This window comes from Mustela lutreola, chromosome 16 (assembly GCF_030435805.1).
Source record: "Mustela lutreola isolate mMusLut2 chromosome 16, mMusLut2.pri, whole genome shotgun sequence".
NCBI classification, from domain to species: domain Eukaryota; kingdom Metazoa; phylum Chordata; class Mammalia; order Carnivora; family Mustelidae; genus Mustela; species Mustela lutreola.
The window spans coordinates 35,845,287-35,864,187 of NC_081305.1; the positions used below are offsets into that span (position 1 = coordinate 35,845,287).

At 42.7% G+C, this 18,901-nt stretch overlaps 1 protein-coding gene across 2 annotated transcripts in view; it reads left to right on the forward strand.

The window, feature by feature from the left end:
- The first annotated feature begins 10,395 nt into the window (after positions 1-10,395).
- SHCBP1 (SHC binding and spindle associated 1) overlaps positions 10,396-18,901 on the forward strand; it is a 29,513-nt gene continuing 21,007 nt past the window's right edge. The window contains exons 1-4 of one of the 2 annotated variants that reach the window (XM_059152971.1): positions 10,396-10,595; positions 13,811-13,978; positions 14,156-14,271; positions 15,951-16,159. In XM_059152971.1, coding sequence (XP_059008954.1) covers positions 10,487-10,595; positions 13,811-13,978; positions 14,156-14,271; positions 15,951-16,159 — 602 coding nt within the window. In that variant the 5' untranslated portion in view covers positions 10,396-10,486. Of the gene's footprint in view, positions 10,656-13,810; positions 13,979-14,155; positions 14,272-15,950; positions 16,160-18,901 lie in introns of both variants that reach the window. The other variant, XM_059152970.1, reaches the window with a different exon arrangement.

Consider the following 18,901-nt stretch of genomic DNA (forward strand, 5'->3'; position numbering starts at 1 on the left):
AAATGACAATAGTGGATAACCATTGAATGCGTACTGTGTGCCAGAACCCTCTGGGGTAGGTACTAATGTGCCCATGTCACTCAAAGAGTGGGTGGCCGAGAAGGAAGTAATACATAGCCACAGAACAATAAAGCCAGCACTCACACACTACGCACTGTGGAGGCCGAGCCCAAGTCCCTACTCCGCTGTGTCAGGTATACTTGGGCCCAGGCTTAAGCTTGACAAATAAACCCTCGTGTGATTACATCAGTGCTTGGCTCCTTGGTGGTCTCTCGGACACAAAAACTCGGGCATAACACTCACTACATGCCAGACTCTCTTAATAAAGGACCTGGTGTGCGAATTCATGCTATCTCCTGACAATTCCATGAGAAATATGTTCTATTATTCTTTACAGGTTCAAGCACCTGGCCCAAAGCCACATATAACTTAGTCAGGGGCAGATACAGGATTTGAAACTAGGCACAGTCTGAAGGCCAGGGAGGACTGAAGAAAGTTCTGCTTCCGTCTTAAGACTATTCAGGCTGCTATAATAGGATGCCATAGACTGGTAGCTTAGAGACAGCAGAACTGTAGTTCTCACAGTTCTGGAGGCTGGAAGTTCAAGAGCAAGAAACTAGTAGATCAAGCCTAAGATCAAGGCATGCCTGGGGAAGGCCTGCTTCCTGGTTCATGGGTGGCTGTCTTGCTGTGGCCTCACATGATGGAAGGTGGAAGAGATCTCTCTGGGTTCTCTTTTAAAAGGGCCCTGATTTCATTCGTGGGGGCTCCACCCTTGTGACCAAATTACCTCCCAAAGACCCCACCTTCTAACACCATCATATTGGGGTTTAGGTTTCAACGTTTGAATTTTGGGGGGACACAGAAATTCAGCCTGTGGCAGCCTCTCTTGGCCCGTCTTGTAGTCTGACAAGCAGCAGAGCTGGCCCTGTGGCCCTGCTGTCACTGTTAAGTACAGATAGTGCTATTTGTTCCCAATGGGGGTGCCCCAGGGCTAAGCCCAAAGTCTTCTTTTCACCTGACAACTCCCATTATCCATAACATCACCTGGCAAGTCCTAAAGCCTCCATCTGCCACAAAGAGGGTTCTCTGCTGGTCTGATGACCACAGGGCCTTCTTGGAAGTGCTCTCCAGTGGGCATGTGAGAGGGGATGGTATTTTCTGAGCCACCTGATGGCTGCTCCTCCAGCTGCTGCAGGCCCCAGACCTCCCTCAGGAATCAGAAGTATAATCCATCAACAGAAATTCTTAACCTCTTCTGTGCCATGATCCCACTGGGGGAAGCCTCTGGATCTCTTTACAGAATAATATTTTTAGGTGCATGAATAAAATACATAGGATTACAAAGGAAACCAGTTACAATGAAATGCAGTTATCAAAGTATTATAAAAACATTCGCGATATAGTAATATATGTGCTGTTTTCTCAACTCATCAAATAATGAGATCTAGAGGTTGGATTAATGACTAGAAAAAGTTCAGAGGAGATCAAACAAGGAAGGGAAACAAGGCTCCCTGGAGGATGTGGGCTAGCCCTGTGCCTTAAAGATGGTAAGATTTGCAAAGATATAGAGAATGGATCATAAATACTGAATGGAAGAAACAAGGCCAGTATCTGAGAGAAGGTGACCCTGAACTCTGGTGAATAGGTCACAGAAATTGGGGTGTGTGAGTCCCTTTAACTTGGGCCATGGGTTAATTATAATATTTTAATTACTTTCTTTATTTTACTATCAATGTCTTTTAGTTGCAAGCATCTAAAGTAGTAAAGAGACATTTTTTTTCCCTCTCAGGTAGACTTTATTTTTTAAAATTTCTTTTCAGTGTTCCAGAGTTCATTGTTTAGGCACCACACCCAGTGCAACCATGCAATACGTGCCCTCCACAATACCCACCACCAGGCTCACCCAATCTCTCGCCCCACCTCCCCTCCAAAACCCCCAGTTTGTTTCTCAGAGTCCAAAGTCTCTGTGGCTCGTCCCCCCCTCCAATTTCCCCCAACTCACGTCTCCTCTCCATCTCCCCATGTCCTCTGTGTTATTCATTATGCTTCACAAATAAGTGGAACCACATGATAATTGACTCTCTCTGCTTGATTTATTTCACTCAGCATAATTTCTTCCAGTCCCATCCATGTTGATACAAAAGTTGGGTATTCATCCTTTCTGATGGAGGCATAATACTCCATAGTGTATATGGACCACATCTTCCTTACCCATTTGTCTGTTGAAGGGCATCTTGGTTCTTTCCACAGTTTGGCGACTGTGGCCATTGCTGCTATGAACATTGGGGTACAGATGGCCCTTCTTTTCACTGTATCTGTATCTTTGGGGTAAATACCCAGCAGTGCAATTGCAGGGTCATAGGGAAGCTCTATTTTTAATTTCTTAAGGAATCTTCACACTGTTTTCCAAAGTGGCTGCACCAACTTGCATTCCCACCAACAGTGTAAGAAGGTTCCCCTTTGTGATTAGTTTTATGCATCAGTATGGCTCAGCTATGGTGCCCAGTCATTCAATCAAACACTAATCTAAGTGTTGCTATGAAGACATTTTGAAGATGTGGTTAGCATCTACAATCAATTGAGTTTATGTAAAAGAGGTTAACTTTGATAGTGTGGGTAGGCCTCATCCAATCCATTAAAATCCTTTAGAGCAAACACTGAGGTTTTCCAGAGAAGAGGAAATTCTGCATCAAGACTGCAGCATCAACACTTACCTGAGTTTCCAGCCTGCCTCCTCCCCTACACATTTTTGGACTTACACCCCCCACATTTGCATAAGCTAACTCCTTAGTATAAATCTCCATTCCCCTCTCCCCCCGACTACATTTCTGTCTCTCCCTCTACCTCTCTGTTCATCTGTTGATTCTGTTTCTCTGAAGAACTCTGGTTGATACACATGGTATGGTGGTACCAGTTTGTTTAACCATTCATCTTTTGAAGGACATCTGGGTTGTTTCTAGTCTTTGGTTATTATGAATAAAGCTGTTGCCAAAGTTCATGTACAGGTTATTGTAGAAACACAGTTTTCATTTCTCAGAGATAAAGCCCAGGAGTGGAGTTGTAGGTCACATAGTAGTGGCATGTGGTTTTAATTGTTGTTTCCTTAGTGGTTAATGATACTGAATGTTTTTCTCATGTACTTATTTGCCATCTTTAAATCCCCTTTGGTGAGATGTCTGGTCATGTCTCTTGCCAATTTTCTAGTTAGTTTTTTTTTTTTTTTTAAACTGTGGAGTTTGAGAGTTTTTTTTATATATTGTGGATACTAGTCCTTTGAGGAGTCTCCTTTCTGTGGTCTGAAGTCAAATGTCTCTGAGGTCTGTGTGAGTTGTGGTGCTTATTTAACTTAGAGCTTCTTGGCCCTGCCTCCTGAAGTCCCGCCTTGTACATCTGTGACTCAGTATTCACGTATAGACCAGAGGGGAACCGTCTGCTGACTTCTGGAACTTTTTTGGTGACTAGCTCTTCTTCCTGGTCCTCATTCCTTAAAAATCCCAGCCTGTCCGTCCAAACTCCTATCTCTGTGTCCTCAGCTTAGTGAGAGGCCAGGCTCTGCTTAAATCCCCCTTTCATATACCACAGCCTGGAACCTGCCTTTGCCACAAGGTAGGACAGCTACAGGATTCACGTCATTCACTTCTCTTCTCTCAGGGACCATGATCCTGCAACATCTGTTGTTTGAAAAATGTTGTTTCATATATTTTGTCCACTTTTCTGGTTGTTTATGGTGAGAACATAAGTTTAGTCCCAGTTACTCTCACACCTGGAAGCAGAAGTATTAATCTGTGTGTCCTTATATTTGGTTAATGTAAGCAGAGATGCTGGGCTGTGCAGGAAGGGTGATGTCCAAGAGTTGGTTGGAGTGGGTGGGTTAGATGAGCGGCACTAGCTCTTTTACTGCTTCTGAATTTTCTTAGGTATTTTCCAACTCTGTCCTGTACCATTTCCCTAGACTGCATATGTCCAGACATATGGAGAGCTAAATGCCTGACCTATTCTCTGCAGGATTTTGAAGCTCAAGATATAGGCATCCTTTTTCCTTGATATGTTAGACAAATATAAAGAAATAATAAATAAAATAAAAATACAGATGTATAAATATATTTATATCTATTTACACAAGTATATAAAGTAATGTATATTTGGACCATATGGTTAAAGTCAAAATTAGAAGAGCCCTGAATTGGAAGTTCAAAGACCTTGGTTTAGAGTTCAGACTCCTTCATTTATGGATCTCTCTGACTTTGGATGACTTATGAGAATTCACCAAACAAATACCCTCTAGGTAAACACATCATGACAAAGTTGGAGAGGGGGAAAGAAATTGGGCAGGCGGCTGAGGATCAAGTGAAATCACTTTTGTAAACTGGAGAGCACGATGCAAAGATGGGGTGTTCCGTTAATTTTACACAATCTATGTGGGCAGGGAGCGGATGTACCCAGATGCCCAAATCCCTCTGCAATGCATTCTCCATAGAGCAGTCAGAACTCTTACCAGAGTATCCATCAGATCAGCTCTTTTTCCTTAAAGTTCATCAATGGCATCGTATTACATAAATCTTAAACTTTCTATGAAAGATGGCTTTTAAGGCTTTGTTACCGCAGCAGTCTTCTTGCTAGCCACTTCCTCCCTCACACGGTGTGCTGAAGCATTATGTTCTATTTCTGCAGCACACGGAACTCTCTCCTGCCTCTAGAGCTGGGACTGCCTTCTTGCATCATCTGACTCTCCCTCCTGGATTCCCCTCATCTTTCTGAATCCCCTGCCATCTCCTACCATGGCTGTTTCTGCCTAATCCTGAGGGTTTCAGACCAATATCCTCCCTTCAGTGAGGTCTTCCTGATGAAGTTTTAGAATATAAGTGAGGTTTGGTGGGGTGAGGTCTAGAAACGATGACCAAGAAAGAATTCTTGAGACATCTTTGGTGCAAAATGGTGGTTTATTAAAGCACAGGGACAGGACCCGTGGGCAGAAAGAGCTGCTGCCTGGAGTTTTGAGGGGTCACAGGTTATGTACCATGGAGGTGGGGGAAGTAAGGAAAAGGGAGGTTTCAACAGAACTTTCATATGATAAAGAGGACCCAAAAGATAAGGGATATCAGAGGCCTTGCCATTGCCAAGGTCATCTTGCCCTTTAGCAAGATACTAACATTAAGATATTTGGGAAATTCCTAAAGAATGTCACAATATGTCCCACCCAGGAGTGGGGGTGGGGGAAGTTTGGAGGGAGTCAGCTTTTGCTTTGTCCTCAGCCAGCCTTCTGTTTCCTCATCATTCCCATGGCTCCGCATGCAAAGAGGTTCCTGCTCTGGGATTCTCTTTCCTTAACGGTAATTACACCAGGTTCCGAATTTGCATTCACCTTGTGTTCTCTTGTTCACTATGTCTCTCTGCCGCTGGACAAGAGCTCCACGAAGGAAGAGCTGTGTTTATTTGTTCCCTTCTCATCCCATAGCCTCGCACTGGACCTGGAGGCTCAAGAGGAAACTTGCTGAAAGAACTCAACCTTTTTACCAAGTGCTAAAGAGTTCTTTTCTTTTGAAAGTTTAAGCTGCCCTCTAGTGGAAAGTACAATCCAAAAATTCAGGCCTGGCTTGCTTGCTTTGTTTTTGTTCTTGCTAATGGGGTCCCCAGACTTTCCAATTAGAGCAGCAAAGACCTAGTGTCTTGTCTGTCCCTGCAGCAGAGTGGACATTGTGGAATGCCTGCCTAGCCTGGGCCCACATGGAGTTCCCTACAACAGCAGTGGAGGGACAATTTTCCTCCAGTGGGACCCCTCCTTAGCTCTGGAGCCTCTCCCTACCCTCTGTGATGGTTAGAATTTGCACTGTCTATTCTTAGGGGCATTATTCAATGATGCATGAATCCACAGCATCCTGTCTAGCAGGTAGAAAGGGGCTCCAAAAAGCTGAACAAAATGGGGGATTTTATAAGCAGAAGGGGACAGGGGCAAGGAAAAAGTGTGACCTCATCTTTCTTTGGGGGCAGAAGGGGTCTATCAAGAAGATTACCTCCCTAGTGCTAACCAGGAAGTTCCAGATTTAATGGCTTACGATTATAGTCCTGTTCAATTAGGTATTAAATCTAGGTTTGGTGATGTGGATTTAGCTCAAATGACTCCAGTTTGGGCCTGTTGTCTATTTATCTCTCTTAACACGTTATATATAAAAAGAACAGCCTTAATTTAGTTTGTTCCTCTACTAAGTGAAGTTTCGTGCTCAGTGCTAGCTATGCCAAGATGAATGAGACGAAGTCCTTGTCTTCAGAGAACCTAGAGCATTGTCTCTGATGCAATGTCACAAGTTGATTAAATCTCTGAGATTGCAAACTGATGTTCAACAGATATGTTTATTTGGCTGGTCCAGTGTTTAAGTTTTTAAAATTAGTTGCCAACCTTTTAATATGGGAGATTTCTTATAAAAATTGGGTTTCTGACTTCTCTTGGAAAACCAACATGGCAACACTGAGTCCCTCATTACTTCCCATAGGACTTACACAAGAATCTACTTCTTTTCTTATGTCACTTTCCTGGCCATTCTGGGCCTCTCTGCTTGAGACCCTATAGTAGGAGCAACAAAAGGGGAGCAATTAATTTTGGAAGCAAGTGAGAGGGTGGGTGAAGTCTTCTCAGACAGGGTGACTTCCCAGATGCCATCTTGAGAGCCTGAATGGGAGATGGTGGTGGCCCTATGGGACTGTGGCCAGGAAGGTGGGGTAAGAGGAGTGTCACGTATGCTGGAAGGTAAACTGCGCTTGGGTTTGGCTTTACGGCACAGCGAACGTGAATCTTGGGCGAGAATTCCAGGTCAAATGTTCCAGCAGGAAGATGAAAACTGAATTGGCCTCAGGAGAGATGTTATGTGTGAAGGGCTTTGTGTCAAATGTGAATGATGTTGTTTGGGGACTAGGGATCTTGTTGAAATGCAGACTCCCATCCAGCAGATCTGGAGGTGGGGTAGAGACTCTGCATTTCTAACAAGCTCCTGGTCCCTGGGCTATACTTTGAGTTGTTGGGGCTTAGAACACAGGCTGCAATCTAGTGGGCCATGGGTCAGATGTGGCCTAGGAAACAAGTTTTTCTGGGTTACAGGGTGTTTAAGTTTTTTTTTTTTTTTTAAAGATTTTATTTATTTATTTGATAGACAGAGATCACAAGTAGGCAGAGAGGCAGGCAGAGACAGAAAGAGAGGAAGGGAAGCAGGCTCCCTGCTGAGCAGAGAGCCTGACGCCGGGCTCTATCCCAGGACCCTGAGATCATGACCTGAGCCGAAGGCAGAGGCTTAACCCACTGAGCCACCAGGCGCCCCCATAGTGTTTAAGTTTTTAAAAAAAACAGTAGATACTTGTAAACCAGGCATTTTTCACATAAAAATCTGAATTTTTCCTCTTTACTTATCATTCTCTGTCATATTACTAAATTTTATTTTTATTGTTTTTCATAATAGACTCCTGTTAATTGCCTTTTTCATTTGTTCATTGTGTATCCTCACAAGGCTGTGAATTCCACGCTGTCTTGTTTGCCCATTTCCCTTGAATCTAGTCTGGCACACAGTCTACACTCTATATGTTTATTATTTGTCAAGTGAATCAGCAAATCCACTTTCCTGTGCGCTCACAGTGATTGCCACAGTTCGTACTTGGCCCTCTTCACTCACTTATGTTACCTCCTGAGAAAGGTGGAGTCAGGACATGCCCTTGGGAAACCCCTAGGTTTAGGGAACCTGAGGGGAAGAGGAACCAGGGCAGGAAAGAAGACCAGGAGAGTGAGCACCCAGAGACCAAGGGAGGAAAGACTACAGAGGAGGGGTGCTGGGCAGCCAGTGCTCCTATGAGATGGAGGGTGATGGAGGGAGTCACTGGCCTTCAAGAAAGCAGGAGAGGAAGGCACTATAGAGAAGGAAAGCATGTAGGCTATATCTTAAGATTGCTACTGGGCTTTGGTGAGTTTTTTGGGGGAAGGCAGTTAGTTTTGAGTCCTTGTATAGACATAGTACAAGGACCTAGGGGTGGGAAAGAGAGCAAAGATATACAAAAGGGTGGCTCAGTCCGTTGAGCATCTGGCTTCCCCTCAGGTCATGATCTTGGGGTTCTGGGATCGAGCCCTATCTTGGGCTCCCTGCGCAGCAGTGGGTCTGCTTCTCCCACTCCCTCTGTGATCTCTCTCGCTCTCAATCTCTCATACAAATTAAAAAAAAATTAAAAATATATAAAAAAGAGTGGGTATAATGGGTGCCATCCCAACTTAGGATAGGTGGAAGATTGAGATAGGCCTGAAGTGGAAAGAAAGAAAGAAAGACAGAAAAAAATCCACTCCTTAGTATAAGGGAGAGGGGGCAGGGAAGGCAAACTCCCATGAAATAGGTGCAACTCACAGTCTCCATTTAGGGGAAAAGTCTAAAACATTTGATATAATTAAGCAAGTAATGAATAAACACTGATGAAGTTTTGGAAATGCATCCAGTTTAATGAACAATTTGTTCTTAATGGAGTTTGCAGCGGCATAGGTATTTTGTCTCCAACTCTTGTGGCCTCTTGTCCTATTTCCAGAAGCACTGGCTTGGGTAATATATTGACAGCTGATGAAATATTTGGTAATTGAACAAGAAGAGAGCTATGTTGGCTCCAGGGCTGAGGGAGAAAGGTGAGGAGAAATCCTGCTACCTGTGGTGTTTGTGGGCGGGAAGGTTAAAGGGACAATAATGAGAAAGCTAGCTTCATCTTCAAGGCCTGTTGCTTGTCTCGATTTTATTGTTTTGTGTGTTTTCACCTTCTGGAATTCAATAAATATTTGCTCAGTGAATGAATAAGTTTAAGGTCAGACACTGTACACAAGAGTCAAAGAAATCGTATTTCCTGGAAAAGCTAGTGGAATTAAGTGCAGGTTTCCACAGATGCCTCCCCTGGCTCCATTTCATTTCAGTCACAAGGCATCTGAGGGACATTAGCCCGAGGTCTTCCTCCTAGCCAGTAAGTGGATACATTTTCCCTATGACAACACGGTGCAGCCCAACTGTCACAACCAGGCTCTTGTCCTTCTGTGGGACTCAGCCCACAGAGTGTTCTGGTAACCTCTTGCCATCACCCGCCCATCTCAGCTCTGATGGGTCATGGTCTTGCTGAAGCATAAAGGGGTGGTTTCTGGAGTTCTGCTGGTTTGTAATCTTGGCTGTGTTGGGTTAGATTGGGCAAGTTAGTTCACTTCTTGGTAACTCAGTTTCCTCAAACGTAAAATGAGAATAATAATATTTCCTCTCTCACTGGATTTTTTTGAAGATTGAATAAAATAATGCAGGTATGCAAAATACAACATGATGATTATAGCTAACAGTGCTGTTTTATCTATAGAGGTTAAGAGACTAAATCCTCTCATCACAAAGAGAAAAATTTTTTTTCCTTTCTTCTTTCTTTTATTTTTATTGTATCTATCTTTGAAGATGGATATGAGCTGGACCTACTGTGGTAATCATTTCACAATATATGTAAATCAAATTGTCACACTGAATGCCTTAAACTTAAAGGATGATGTAGGTCAGTTATTTCTCAGTAAAACTAGAAAAAAAAAAGATAGTATAAGTAAAGCATGCGGGAGGGTGTCTTGCACACAATACTCAATACATGTTATCAGTTATCATTGGAGATTACAGTTGCCTTTGATTAATAATTATGCATAAACCATACTTTTACTTACTAAATTTGATTTGACATTCTTTGAAAATATTGTGTGTGCATACACAGCAAATGAGGGAGAGGCGGGGGGATGTTGAGAAAGACTGAGTCTTACTTGTAGTGATGAAAAATTCACAGCCCCTTAGGTAAATACACTATTACAACGGAAGATGAGTTTCTGACAGGTGAAGGACTTGCTCAAGGTAATACCACTACACTAGTAATGGTGGAAACAAGTCTTTTTTAAAAAAAATTTTTTTTAAAGATTTTATTTATTTATTTGACAGAGAGAGATCACAAGTAGGCAGAGAGGCAGGCAGAGAGAGAGAAGAGGAAGCCGGCTCCCTGCTGAGCAGAGAGCCCGATGCGGGACTCGATCCCAGAACCCTGAGATCATGACCTGAGCTGAAGGCAGCGGCTTAACCCACTGAGCCACCCAGGCGCCCAGAAACAACTCTTAATACTGTTTTTTGATCCCCAGTTCAGTGCCTCTAATGCTAACACCCATTTCCAGGCATGGGTTGGTAGTGTTTCAGAAGTCATCCCAGATTCTGTTCCAAGTTCAATTTTGTCCATGTTAATCACAGCAAACAAAAAAACCAAGAACTTGGGCGAGAACAGCAGCGGTTCGTCCGGCCAGTAGGTGGCGCAAAGGCGCTGTTACCCGTGAGAGGCGGCGGGAGAGGGCGGAGCTCGTTCGGAAATGGGGCAACGTACGCTTTCCTTTAATTGGCCTGAGCGCCTCGGCCCACCATCCAGTCAGGAGCGTCTGCGTCACTTTGTTCCCGAGGTAGGCGGCTGCCCGCGGAAATTTGAAATGGCGGACGGATCGCTGGCGGGTGACGGGCTGGGGTCGCAGGCCATGACAGCGCAGCAGGAGCGCACGGGCTGGGCGGTCGAGCAGGAGCCGGCGCCTCTGGAGAAAGGTGAGCACCCGTCTTGTCAGGACTGGGCGGTCGAGGAGGAGCCGGCGCCTCTGGAGAAAGGTGAGCACCCGTCTTGTCAGGCCGGAGGAGCTGCCTCCTAGCAGCCGACCGTGTCCGCGGTGGCTTGGGGCAGTCGGGACCCTCCGAGGGCGCCTGGGTCTCACAGGCCTTCCGGAGCGGCTGGCCAGGGTGGCGGCGGTGACTGTGAGAGGTCCCGACCCCTCCTCAGAACGTCAAGGTCGGGAGGTACCCTGGGCCTCTCCCCTTCTCCTCGCCCCATCGGGCTTCAGCTTCCTTGACACTGAAAGGGGTTGGGCCCGCTCAGGAATTCCCAGCAGGGATGTCTGGGTGGGCTTCCGGATCGTTTTTATTTATTTTATTTTATTATTATTTATTTATTTATTTATTTATTTATTTTTTGCGTTCATCTGTGGAGAGACGTCTCCTCTTTTTCATCTCAATCTCAGAGGAGCTCATGAATCCTTTCCCCGAAGAGAAGATAGTAAACTCTTGGCCTCGGTAGCGGCCCCGAGCACTGACGGCAGCTGACACGCCCAAAGTGAAGGGAGCCAGGGTGCGGCAGAGTCTAAAAATAGAGCCCAAGTGCAATTTTCAGTGCTGTGTACCTCTTTATGGAGAGAACGTTAGGATTTTCTTTCCTGATGTTTTAAGCTGTTCAGACTTTTCCTTTAACATTTTCAGTTGGGTTATGTAGTGGAAAGAGTCCTGGCAAAGGGAGAAAACATACCTGTGATTTAATTCCACTGCTGATCCCTCTTGTGAACCGGCAAAAATCACTTGGCCTCAGTTTTCCTATGTGGAAAACAGAGCCAGTGGTCCTACAGAATGGGGAAGATGAATGGAAATAATGTGTGAAAAGTGGTACTTTCAAAGTGGCTGTAAAGAATTGTGGCGAAGTCAGGTAGTCTTTGCTTTTTTATATTGTGTAAAAATACACATAAAGTTTACCATCTTATACCATCTTAATCATTTTTAACTGTATAGTTCAGTGATTTTTAAAAAAATTTTATTTATTTATTTGACAGAGATCACAAGTAGGCAGAGAGGCAGGCAGAGAAAGAGGAGGAAGCAGGCTCCCTGCTGAGCAGAGAGCCCGATGCGGGACTCGATCCCAGGACTCTGGGATCATGACCTGAGCCGAAGGCAGAGGCTTTACCCCACGGAGCCACCCAGGTGCCCCTTCAGTGATGTTTAATATATTCACACTGTTGTGCAGCTATCACCACCTTCCATCCGCATAACTCGTCTTCTTGTAAATTGAAACTCTGTACCCATTAGACAATAACTCCCCATCCTCCCCTCTCTCAGCTCCTGGCTACCAGCATTGTACTTTCTGTCTCTATGACTTTGAGTACGGTGAGTACCTCATGTCAGTGAATTCATACAGTATTTGTCTTCCCGTGACTGGCTTATTTCATTTAGCATCATGTCCTCAGGGTTCATCCATGGTGTAGCAGGTGTCAGCATTTCCTTCCTTTATAAGGCTGAAAAATATTCCTTTGTATAGAGATATCACCTTTTGCTTATCCATTCAACCATTGATGGACGCTTGGGTCGCTCCCACCTTTTAGCCCTTGCGAATAATGCTTTTATGAACATGGGCGTAGAAATATGTTTTGGAGATCCTGCTTTCAGTTCTTCTGGATATATACTCAGAAGTGGAATTACTGGGTCTTCTGGTAATTCTATTTTTAAATTTTTGAGGGACCACTATACTGTTTGTTCTCCATAGCCCTGTACCATTTTTGTTGCCTACAGCAGTGTATAAGAGTTCCTATTTATCCACATCCTCACCAACACTTGTTTCCTTGATAGCTTTTCTTATTTTTTTTTTAAGATTTTATTTATTTGACAGAGATCACAAGTAGGCAGAGAGGCAGGCAGAGAGAGAGGAGGAAGCAGGCTCCCTGCTGAGCAGAGAGCCCGATGTGGGGCTCGATCCCAGGACCCTGAGATCATGACCGGAGCCGAAGGCAGAGGTTTTAATCCACTGAGCCACCCAGGCACCCCTTCTTATTGTTTTTGATAAAAACTATCCCAATGGGAAGGCATTATTCCTCTAATAAACATTTATATATACTATTTGATGGGTAAGTGATTGACAGATAATTTATTGAATTAATGAATTGAAACAGGCATGCTATCTTCATCTTCACTTTATAGGAGAGGAAGCTGAGGCACAGAGAGATTGCCACACAGCAGTGAGGTATTGATGTTTTCTGAGGCTCATGTGCTTTGGCATGTGAGCAGTAGACTTGAGTACACTATGGGTCATTTGTGGGATCAAGTAGTTCTGGTAGCCTGAATAGAGGCAAAGATTCGAAGGAAGGAAAAAATATGAGGAGCAGCGGGCAGTGGGCTGGGGTGTGGTTGAGAGAAAGATTGCTGTTAATAACAGTCTCAGATATTCTCCCTGAAACAACCTGTGGAAACTATTTTGCCAGCTTAAATGTTACCCTCAGCATTGTTTATTTAGTAGTTGTTTTGTCTATTAAAAACATCATATTATACAGAATTAGATATGCCACTGATCAAATCATGCCTTATGAAACATAATTACATACAGCCCAAACCTAATGTGATTAGCATTTTCTAATCCTTTCTTTAGACACAGTCACTGAAATTGGTGAGGAGGAACTTTTAGTAAAGTACCTTTAGCGAAGTAAACCTTATGCATTATTAAGCATCTCTCATCCCTGTTTATTGAGGGACCATTGACAGACTGATATTGCAGAAAATGAAGGGCTGCTTCAGCTCATTTGTGAAGGAATATAGGAAACTAGCTCCTAACTTTAATGCGACTTTATGGAATTGTTTTGGGGAAAAAAATAACTGTAAGCTATTTGACCATTGGAAGTTGGTAGCTATAGTAAGAATCATAACTTTATCCTTTGAAGGAGATTTTTAGTGATTGCCAGTGAATCGAAAAACCTTTTTTTCTCTGCCTTCCTGAAAAACTTCACAGAACAACAAAGACTTAACCTATGAAAGATTTTAAGTTCTTATTGTTTCAAAGTAGAACTTGGATTTTGAGATATTTTCAAGTTTGGAAAACTGATTTCTTTTGATGGTGATAAAGGTAAATAAAGCATCACATCCAAATCCTTATTTGTATTTTGTTTAGAATTTCTGAGAAGTCTGTAAGCACTGGAAGTGTCTAGGATGGTTAAACCTGCTTATTTTTGTTCTTTTAGCTCTGTTTCCAGATGAAGATTCATGCAGTGATTGCAGCAATCATGATAAGCCAGGTTCTAGTTTACCAAGTTTTGTGCTTGAAGGAAAGACTCATTTTCCAGAAATATTCCAGACAAGTCAACTTTTGTTCTATGAGCGATTCAGAGCTTATCAAGATTACATTTTAGGTGAGTAGGTTTGTTGTTGTTGCTGTTTGTTTGTTTTTTGTTTTGCTGCTTTTAATGTTTTCAGTTTACAAGTAGATTTCTGTCTCCAGATTGCCAGTTAGTTCTGAGAAAATGGATTTACTAACTTTTCTCTGCTTTATGCAGTCTCAATTCTTATTGTGTTTAATTTGTTTGTAGCTGACTGCAAGGCCTCTGAAGTAAGAGAATTCACAGCTGAGTTCTTGGAGAAGGTCCTTGAACCATCTGGATGGCGGGCAGTCTGGCACACTAATGTGTTTGAGGTGCTGGTTGAGGTAAATTTAATTCTGTTGTTAAGACATTTGTCTCTAGCTTAAAGCACTTTCCTTCAGACTGTTAGAGCCAAAGTGCTTATTTTTAATTAAAGTTTATGAGCTGATTGAAAATAGCATGTTTTTCACATCTAATTGTCACGGTGTATGAAGTGTTCCGCAAATTTTAAAGGCAGCCAAGGAGGAGCTACTCGGGAATTGAGGTGGTTAAAGTTCCAGTGTCCTTTGACAAGGAGAATGGATTATAAACCTATGAAGTGGAGGAGGTATTTGAGACCATTTAAAAAATAAAGAGACCTCATTATGAAGTCAGCGGAGTTTCAATTAATTTTTTACCTTCTTAGTTGTAGCCCATTAAGTAGCTCAAACCAAACAGGCATTTTAAAACTGGCCTATTTTTTGCCTAACAAATTTGTAGATATGTGGTTAATCTCTTGATAATGTATCCCATTGTCAAAAGTAAAAATGATCTTATTTTTCAACTGACTGGGCCTTTTACACTAAATTTGCACTCTAATTACAGCTGTGAATTTTTCTCAGTGTTTGTTAACTGGACCACAGAAAACCCTGTTAACCTAAAATGTTAAACCAGGGAGTGAGAATACAAGTTGTTGCTGCAGCTCTTTGAGAAAATGACATCATTTACTGCAGTGATTATGGATGAGGCAGTGGGTTGCAGCTGTTTCTGGTGACTTAAGTTTTGTATTATGTTAATATGTTTGGTGGCAGGAAAGGCCTATTAATTTGGTTATAATAGTGTTGTCATTGGTCGTGTCCTCCATACATGTCCAACCCTCAACCTCCACCCTGATCCACTCTCCCAAAGTTGTCAAAGTCATTTTTTTTTTTCTTAAGATTTTATTTATTTATTTGACACAGAGAGAGAGATCACAAGCAGGCAGAGAGGCAGGGAGAGAGAGGGGGAAGCAAGCTCTCCGCTGAGCAGAGAGCCCCATGTGGGACTCGATCCCAGGACTCTGAGATCCTGACCTGAGCCAAAGGCAGAGGCTTAACCCACTGAGCCACCCAGGCAACCCCAAAGTCATTGTTTTAAAAGAGAAATGTGTCAAAAAAAAAAAAAAAGAGAGAGAGAGAGAGAAATGTATCATTCTTCTGCTTAAAATCTCTAATGCGTTGCATTTACCAAAGCCATGGTGTTGGCTTTGTGGTTTTTCATTGTCTAGAGAATACGAAATCCAAGCTCCTTCTAATGCCATTTCTGTCTTCCTCTCTTTGCCCTTTTCTCTCCCCTCATCGCCTGGTGCCCCTCCCCCGCCCATTTCTTTCCTTCTGTTCCAGCAAAAAATACTGCCTCTCTACTGCTCCAGCAGCCAAGCTTTTCTCTGCCACAGGGCCTTTTTTACCTTCCTGCTCTTCAGATGGCTGCTTCCCTTTCATCCTGTACATCACAGCTAAGAAGTGACTCTGACCATCCCAGCAAAACCAGACCACTACCCCTGTTTGTTATACTTTGTCACATGCTCATCACCATCTTGTTTGTTTGTCTCAATTACAGTGTAAGCTCCATTTGGGTAAGAGCCAGGCCTTTCTTGTTTATTTTCTATATTATGGAGGAAGGCTCCCTGTTCCCATTACCTGCATAATAAAATCAGGCTATTAGTAGTGTTTTGTATGTATCTTAATTTTGATTTCCATGTAAGTCACATTATTTTAAATTTCAGGTCACAGATGTGGACTTTGCAGCCTTGAAGGCAGTGGTGAGGCTTGCAGACCCATACCTCTGTGAATCTCAAGTGAGCTCTTTTACCTTGGAATGTATGAATGAGCTCCTCGATCTGAAGGAACATCGGTTGCCCCTGCAGGAGCTGTGGGTGGTGTTTGATGATTCTGGAATATTTGACCAGACAGCCCTTGCAATTGAGCATGTCAGGTAGGAAGAGAGGAGAGTTGATAAAAATAACCTTGTCGTCAGAAACTATGGATGAAATGCAGTAATTCTAGTTTGTGTTATATACCCAGATTTAAAACTCATACTGTAAATTTGGTCATGGCAGTATTTTAAAATATTCAAAGATAGGGGGATCTTTTTTAAATTAAAAAGATTTAAAAAGCATTTTAAATTTTCATTTGAGATAATTTCAGACTTACAGAAAAGTTGAAAAAAAAAATACAAAGAATTCCTGTGTGGCTTTCATTCAGTATCCCCAAATGTTAACAAAAGATAGGAGATTCTTTGTTTGATTTGCATATGTTTAGAAACCCTTAAAAGTTCTGGATGCTAAGGCTTATGGTTGATGTACTTGAATATGAGGAAAGAAGAGAAAGTGAAGGAGGTGGTACACCATGTCTTATGCACTGACAAGACATATATATATTTTTTTCAAGATTTAAAAAAAAATTTATTTGCCAGGTAGAGATCACAAGTAGGCAGAGAGAGAGGAGGAAGCAGGCTCCCCACTGAGCAGAAAGCCAGATGGGGGGCTCAATCCCAGGATCCTGAGATCAGGGCCTGAGCTGAAGACAGAAGCTTTAACCCACAGAGCCACCAAGGCGCCCCTGTTTCTCAAGAATGTATCTGGCCAAAGAAGGTTTCTTCTCAGGTCATTTCCAGTATCCTTAGGGGATATGTTCATGCCTTTCAACCTTTTTTGGCATACTTGATTTCCACTTGAACATGTGCTCATCTTGTCCTTTCAGTGAGGAGGAAAGCTCCTACCTGGATTAAACAGTATACCCTTTTTTTTAAAAAAAAATTTTAATTACAGTATAGGTAATATACAGTGTTATATTAGTTCCAGGTATACAATATAGTGATTCAGCAGTTCCATACATTACCCTGTGTCCATCAAGGGAGCACTCCTTAGCTCTCATCATCTATTTCACCCATTCCCCCATCACCTCCCCTTTGATAACGATCATCAGATAGATCTTTTGTCATGTATTTCCTGGTACAGGTACTTCTTTTGGATCTTCTGTGTTATAAGTATATTCACTAAGGAAGGCTGACTTTTATCTATTTAAAAATGGACTTCTATTTCTCTGGGAACTGGGAGATTTCCTAGAGTACTCTCTATGAACTAGTGTGGCTTAGTGTCTTGTAGTTTTCAGTTTTTGTACCATTAGTGAGTTAACCTGGTTTTGCTGAGCTTAATTTGAATGCTTTACAAAGAAGCAGGGTATCTCAGGCCCTGCTTCCAAGATGTTCTGGAAAATTTCTAATTGTACCCAAGAAATTTTAACCCTATATATTCAGCATTAGGCCTAGCAATATAAATCTAAAGAATTGGCCTCTGTCCAGAACCAATATAATTAATTCTCTTATGTTTATCTCACTTGAAAAAAATCTTTCAATTGAAGCATTTGAAGGTAAAGGGATAATTGATGAGTTTAGGAAATTAAGAATCAGGGAGCTAATCTCTAGGGGTATTGAAATTGGTAGAAAGACTAGTATTTAGAATTAGTAATGGTATTATTTGAAGGTGAGCCTGGCAAATTTATTCTTCATTTTGAGGGCTCAGATTCTGGTTAATGCCCAGAAAAGTTCAAATTATGCAGGTTCTCATTTGTTTACTCAATGAATATTCAAGTGCTGAGTCCTGAGTTGAGGGGTAGATGTGACTGAAGCATGAAGCTGATACAATCACCATCATCAGGGACTGTCAATCTAGAGGTGGGAGATGAATCCTAATCACACAGAAGTGCATATGTGATTGGAAACTGCAAGGAGTGCAGTGAAGAGGTAGGTCCTAAGGCTAGGTTAGGTGGCAATTACATGGTTGTCTCTTGAGGAGATGGCATTTGGACTTGGATCTGAAATATTGGCTAGGTGAAAGGGGCTGTGGCAGAGGTAGGGAGGGAACAGGTTCGCGAGCTGAATGAATTTAAGGTGCTGAAAGGCCAGTGTGGCTGGAACAGACAGTAATGGAGGAGGCTTAGGAAACCAGCTTAGAGGTTGTTAAGAGTTAGAAGATGTAGGGCTTTGCCAGCAGGTTAGTCATTTTTGTCTTTAAGAGCACTGGGGAAGCATCAAAATGTTTTTATTCAAAGGTGAATAAGATCAACTTTGTATTTTGGAAAACAAATGCAGGGAGATGGACTAGGAAGCCCAGGTTAGGGACAAGAGAGTGGACTAGAATGGGGTATGGAGAGGACACATGGAGGCTTCCTGAGAAGGTTGGATGGCTGGGACCTGGTGGTAGAGTAGAGCTGGGGGATGCGGAGATGATGAGTGGATATGGCAGAAGTCAAGGTTTCTCTCTTGAGAGAATAAACACCAGAGGAGGTGCAGATGTGAATGATGTATGAATGTCCAGTACAGTACTGGTGAGCTTACTACTTGAGGGGGTCTTAAAATGTAAGTATAAGATCACCAGGTGGAGAAGGTGGACAGCCTGCCAGCATGTCACATGGAGGCTTGAAAGAGCTTCTGAAATGGGAGTTTGCATAAAAGAGGTCTGAAGTTAAGAGAGGTGCTCTAGAGCCAGATTGTGAACCCATGGAATACCTCCACACTCAGGATTTTGAACTTCATTCTGGGGGTAGGAACCAGCAGGTTTTTTTTTACTGAGTAAAGGCATGCTCAGGTTCCTTTTTTTTTTTTCTTTTTCTTTAAGATGACTCTAGAGGGGGCACAGTCTTTTAAGCCTCTGCCTTTGGTCCAAGGCCAGGGTCC